This window comes from Calypte anna, chromosome 1 (genome assembly GCF_003957555.1).
Source record: "Calypte anna isolate BGI_N300 chromosome 1, bCalAnn1_v1.p, whole genome shotgun sequence".
NCBI classification, from domain to species: Eukaryota; Metazoa; Chordata; class Aves; order Apodiformes; family Trochilidae; genus Calypte; species Calypte anna.
The window spans coordinates 71,654,123-71,660,248 of NC_044244.1; the positions used below are offsets into that span (position 1 = coordinate 71,654,123).

At 42.4% G+C, this 6,126-nt stretch overlaps 1 protein-coding gene across 1 annotated transcript in view; it reads left to right on the plus strand.

Moving 5' to 3' along the window:
- The window catches only part of GABRR3 (gamma-aminobutyric acid type A receptor rho3 subunit), a 29,338-nt gene extending 28,126 nt beyond the window's left edge, over positions 1-1,212 (plus strand). Inside the window, exon 9 of the mRNA XM_030462116.1 lies at positions 910-1,212. Coding sequence (XP_030317976.1) covers positions 910-1,212 — 303 coding nt within the window. The remainder of the gene's footprint in view (positions 1-909) is intronic.
- Positions 1,213-6,126: the final 4,914 nt, after the last annotated feature.

The window sequence follows — 6,126 nt, forward strand, 5'->3', positions numbered from 1 at the left end:
CAGAAGCCAGAGAGTAATCCTGATACCACATTGTGATAACAGTACAGTAACCATGTCTGTGACTCCACACTGTATCTCACTTCGCTTTTTTTGGCTGAAGGGAGGAAATGCATCATCCTCTCTTGAGATCTTGAGAAGGTGTGTGGCATCTCCTGATTATTTGTTTTTCCTCTGTCAACGCCCCCACCTCTCCCCCAGAGGAAGGTAACCTTCATTCCCAATATCTGTTGATCAAGGAATTTTTCCTCTCTGAAATATAACCCAGAATGCACTCATGCCGTATTCCCTCCAGCTTTCTGTGAAGAAAAGCCTGTTTCTCCCTCTCCTGCTTCACCATTTTCAATTATGAAAATGAGTTTGGTAGCTTTTTGTTCCAAGGCCAGATGAATAACAAGGTCCTTTTTAGAAAAGCAGAAGCATTCACAAGTTAAACATCTGCTTTCTATGAAACATTCACTTAAAGCCTTTGTTTCAAGAATACTTCTCCATGCAAACTCATTTGTTTAATTAGCATAAGGGGAAAAAAAACACAAAAAAGGGTGTATATGTTGCTCACATGATTTAATAATCCTGTCAAAAAAACACTCATGGAAATGCTTGAAGTTATTTCCCACAACTTTAGCAATGCAGTCCTACAAGAGAGACAGAGTTTGATTTTTCCCTTTCAGAAGCTGCAATAATCAATCAGATGTGTGTTTTATTGCACGTAAACCTGCCTTGCTCATGCCCTGCCTCAGTGGGCAGGCCCCACAGATAGCAATACTGAGGTAGTTCTCCAGTTCTCCCTGTTCTCCATAGGCTCTCCACACAGGGGACAACACTGAAGCTTTTTTTATTTTCTATTTTATTAATTTATAATTTACTGAAATGGCCCCCGCTAGACGTGGAATAACTATTCTTTGTTGCCAGGCCTCAGGACTGTATAGTATTGATGCAGTGCAAGCAATGGCTTTCGATGGCTGCTTTCACGACACGGATGTGGACATGAGCCCAGCTGCTTTCTCAGACCGCTGTGAAGAAAATGAGACTCGGGCACGCACAGCCAGCGACTCCAACGTGGACACAGCTCGCATAAAAAGGAAGAGATCTTTGAAGGGAAACGTGGGCAGAATTATTTTACAGAACAATCACGTTATTGACACATATTCTAGGATTATATTTCCCAGTGTGTATATTGTGTTTAACTTTTTTTACTGGGGTTTGTACATATGAACAAAAATCATTATAAGCTAGAGGTTATTTTGCATACGGGGGGGTGGGTGGGGTAGCTTTGTTCTTTAAATTAATGCAGCAGCGGTAGAGGAAAGGGTTAAAAGTTTCTGAAACTGACTTCTGCACCATACCAAGGTTGGATTGGTTAGCAGCAGAACACTTAATGAAAAAAAATCTCACAAGCCTGTTTTCGTTTTGCAATTAGACTGTGCAATGCTCTGTGTGGACAATCTAATGGACATGCTACTATTGCAGTAGCATAAAAACAGCGTGCTTACTAAGGGAGCCCTTTATCACACACCTAAGCAGACATCAGCTCCCACCTCAAGTCTTATCCAGTCTTTATCTACACTCTAACCATTCCTCTTTAATCAGCCTTTCTGTTTGTTCTCTACTTGTGGTCCATTTTAGTAGGCAATCAGTTCCAATCATCCTCAAATAGCTCCTATTCTTATTACACTTGCTGCAGTTACATTTTGCTGGGCAACCTTTATGCACCTCAGCAGCCTTTGTCCTCAGATGATAACTAGGGGGGAAGTGATTATGGCTTAGCAGTACAACAGGGACCAGCAGAAAGCTAGAAGCAAAGCGGATGGGGCTTTGTACATCGTGCATCATCAACACCTCAAAAAAAACCCTCACTGTCAGCCCTCCCTGACTTTCCACAGGACCACTGGGAAGGGCCTCTATTTTGGAGAAATCTTTATCACTAATCCCTGAGGCAGCACATGAACAATGTCCCAGACCTGATGCACTTGGTGTCCTAGAGCCACCTCCCGGGTTCGTGACAAGCATCACCTGCACAAGCTGTGCTCCTCATGTGACACCCACACTGTGCTGCCTCAGGTGCACCCGCTGATTACAGACCTGCTTTCTGCATAACTGTTCATTTCAGAAATACAGGCATTGAGCCAGAGATTTTAGAAAACAAACAAAATACGTCTTAAGCAGATTCTTGCTCTTCTGCTTTATGCTACATGCATGAGTGTGGGGTTTTGCCCCTCTCCCTTTCCCGCTGGCTTTTGAGGTTGAATGTTACAGTGAGGAGAAGCTGCATATGCCTGCTTGCAGCACTTATCCCCAGCACTTTGTAATACCACACTGAGACACACAGGAAACAAACCAAAGCACCTGTAGCAAAACAGAGCCATATACAGGAATCCTGACAGTCCCAGATAAATCCTGCATGGTAATAATAACCTTAAGTTTAGGCTAAGGAGGTTGAATTAAGGATATTCTGGGACACATACAAGAAGTGTTCATGGCTCCAGAAAAGAATCAAGATTATTTTTGCAGCTTTCCCAAATAAGGAGAATTTTTCACTTAAATTCCTATGGTTTGTCTGTCATTTAATGGGGTGAGTTTATATTTACAAAGTCAGTTCAAAATTATAAACTGCGGTGGCAAGAAACGTCACACGGTAAATGTTTGGTCATCGCTTGGTGAACACTAGGAAATGGAAATAAATTTGGGAGGCTGAACCACTCACTCTCTGGTTTATTTCATTTTCCTGCTCCAACGTGGTTTGCTTATAACATGGTGATGTCTCTTACTCTTCGAAAAAGCTGCATTTGACAAGCTCCCAGTTACACATCTGGAGAAGCTGATGACACACTGCATGCTGGGTGATGGAAATCTGATGGAGTGAGCGGGTGCTTTGGCAGCCATTTCGCTGCCAAATGATCAGAGCTAAGATGGCTTTGATACACTTCCAGGAAATTCTGTCACGGGAAGTAGAACCATACCGGGAATGACAATGCTGGGAACGAAAAGCCAAAGGACATGCAGGCTTTGGCAACAGCAGCAACATATTAGACCTCAAACTGAGCAAATGTGTAATACAGATAAATAAATAATAATAAAAAAATACCACGATATCCTTGTTACTGCACTGTCATTGTGGAGGCATCCTGTACACATGTTCCGGATTGCTTGAGAAGATCCTAATTGATCCAGATGTTTGGCCTAAACTTTTCACATGAACTAACTTAACACCATTGTTTTCACATTTTTTTAAGCTGCCTTATGGGAAGAGGTGTGTGTTCTGTAGCCAACATCAAATCCTTAGCCTCCAAAATTAAAAAAAAAACAACACCCATGTGCTTCTTGACCCAAACCAGCTCCCTCTTCTAAATTTCTTACAGGACCTGCAGCAACAAAGTCTCTGCAGCACAGCATGCAGAAGCCCAATGTGGGCTGTCCAGCAAGCAGTCCCACACATGGAAGTGTAGTGGAAAAGAGATTCCTGCCTGCATTTAGCTTCCAGGCACATCCTACACAGCTGCCCGGGAGTTGCACAGCTTGCTTCGGTGAAGGAAACTCTTTGGTTACTATGCGAGTGAATGTAACCATTGGCAAAGTGTTCTCCGAATGGAGAGTACTACATAGAAAGAAAATGAAGAAGATTGCATGTTATGATCATAAAACGTAACTGCGTGCTTTTACAGTGAAGCTTATAATTTTTATCTTCTTCATGCAGTGGCAGGGATGATGATGCCAGGATCAGTTATACACGACAAAGCCACCGCTTGTATAAATAGTGAAAAATATCGAACAGTATTTAAATACATTTTTCTTGTTTTGAGGGCTTTAGAGGGCTCATTGAAACTCACATGATCGTCTTCTGAAGCGGGTGTTATCTTCCAGAAGGGGATGGTAATAAATACTTTCAATCAATTTGTCTAGACAGACCAGCATGGAAGTATTTTAAAAAGTATTCTCAAGTATTCCCCATGCCTGTTATTTGTGGTTGGTTTGCAGCCAGTCAAATGTGAGGCTCTAACTGCATGTATCAAAAGTTAAAACATCACAGCCATTATGTAAATACATATTTATTTGAGGATTCACCCTACTAGTATTCAACCAGTTATACTGAGAGTACTTGGTGGGTTTCTGTAACAAATAACAGCTTGTAAAGGCTTCTGGGACCAGCTGAGGTGCAGGATGTGGCTTTCCTATTTTTAGCATCTGCTGCTACACCCATGTCTATTAAGAAAACATCCTGTAAGTGTTAATGTAGGTGATGCAAACTTTTAAGTGTTCACTCTCCAAAGCTTTCTAATCCTCATGAAAGAAGTAAGCAGAATTTCATACCAATGACCTGTTTTTCAGAAAGCAAAAGACCTGTATGCCTTTGAATATCTGCACTACTGGTGTGTGTTTACACTAAAATATTCACAATTTAATAAATTTTGCAAAGTTCCCTGAATGATAAGTGACAGTGTAATGAAGTAAAAATGGGTCAGCATTAGAAAGGAGAGAATGTCTTGTCTTTGACAGTCACAGCCCAATGGAAAAAAAAAAAAAAAAAGCAAGCCTTACAAAGAAACTTAAATTTTAACAATTTGTACACATTTGTCTACTTAGGATAACCTGAGGATTCACCCCTGCCAAAATATCTTTCCTGGTAACTAAGTCATATATGCTGATTAATCTATACTTAATGATCAAGTGGCCATGGAGTCTTGATCAGATGTCCAGATGGTAAAAGAACAGGCAATGAACACCATGAGTGGCTTTTGCCTTTTTCTATTCTCCACTCTCTTTTTTTTTTTTTTTTTTTTCCTTGTGCATTGTTTTTTGCCAGTTTCTCTACTCAGTATGCAGGAGTTTGCTGGATGCATTCATGAACGCAGAACCCACTGGGATCATACAATGTTTGTTCCAAAAGATCCAGCTAGTGCCAGGGAAGTGGGAGTTATTACTGTATGAATAACAACCACACCACAAGGAGCAACAGGACTGCAAAACCATTTTCTATAAAGGAAGGGATCTGAACTGGTATTTTAGATGTGAAAGGCCTCCACAAGTTACTTGTCTCCATGAGCTGTTGATAGAACACAGTCCCCTCTTTTACCTGTCACTGGAAGGTCCTTCTAGTTACTGGTTTACACCCAATGTAACTTTCTTTCTACTTGGATTAGCCATGTGCTAATCTTGCTTGGCTACGAAGGCTTCCAAACTTCACCTTTTGCTGGCAGTTCTGTTTTGTATGCTACAAGCTATCACTCGACATTAATGAAGCTTTAGCAAAACCTAACTGGCGATTTTTCTGATGTCCTTCAGTCAGTGTAAACGAAACCATTAATAGGTATCTTTAATAAAGGTGACTAAAGTAAATTTTCGTGTGCTGTGTGATGATTCTGATGATTTCTTCAAGCAACCCCCAGGAGGGGGGGGGGGGCTCTGGAACACGATTTTGGTCTGGGAAGAAATAACACAGCTGAAGTCAGTGGAAGTGTATGAAGCAAAATTTTCTACAAAAACAAAACAAAAAAAAAAAAAACAACCAAACAACCTTTAAGGTTTTATGTTGTATCTCCTCATTTAATCCTCTTATTAACTTCAGTGGAGAAAATGTTGCGTAACTTCCTACTGGTTCCAAAAACCGGAGTACTTTTGTCTCTTGCACATAAACGCTAAATAACTCGTGCTGATAAGGCAAATTACGTTTTCAAGTGGTGAGTGCTTTAAAACTTTTTAGTTTGGGTGTAAAAACGGGCTTTGATGTTACATTCCCTGCCCTAGCCGAGGTTAAATGGCTTGAAAGACAGGCCACGGTTACCGACTGACACCAGTGAATGTCATTCCTGCTCGGTATCATTAGGTCTCTCTTTTTTCACCCTCACCCAGCCTCGGCAAAACGCTGACCACTGCAACCCGTCCTCCTTCTGCCCGGCCAGAGCCCGCAGCCGGCCATGCGCGGGAGGCAGGAACACTGCACCCGCTCCTCACACCCTGCGCAGCCCGCACGGCCCAGCCGGGGGAAGACCGAGAGCACCGCGGCCCAGGGCACGACCCACCTCCCCTTGCCTGAGGGGGGAGGGATTCCTTATAGATCCCCTTCCCTGCTCCCGGGAGGCCTGGCGTCCGGGAACGGCCGGGAAACAGCCCCGAGGCGTTAGAGAAGACCCT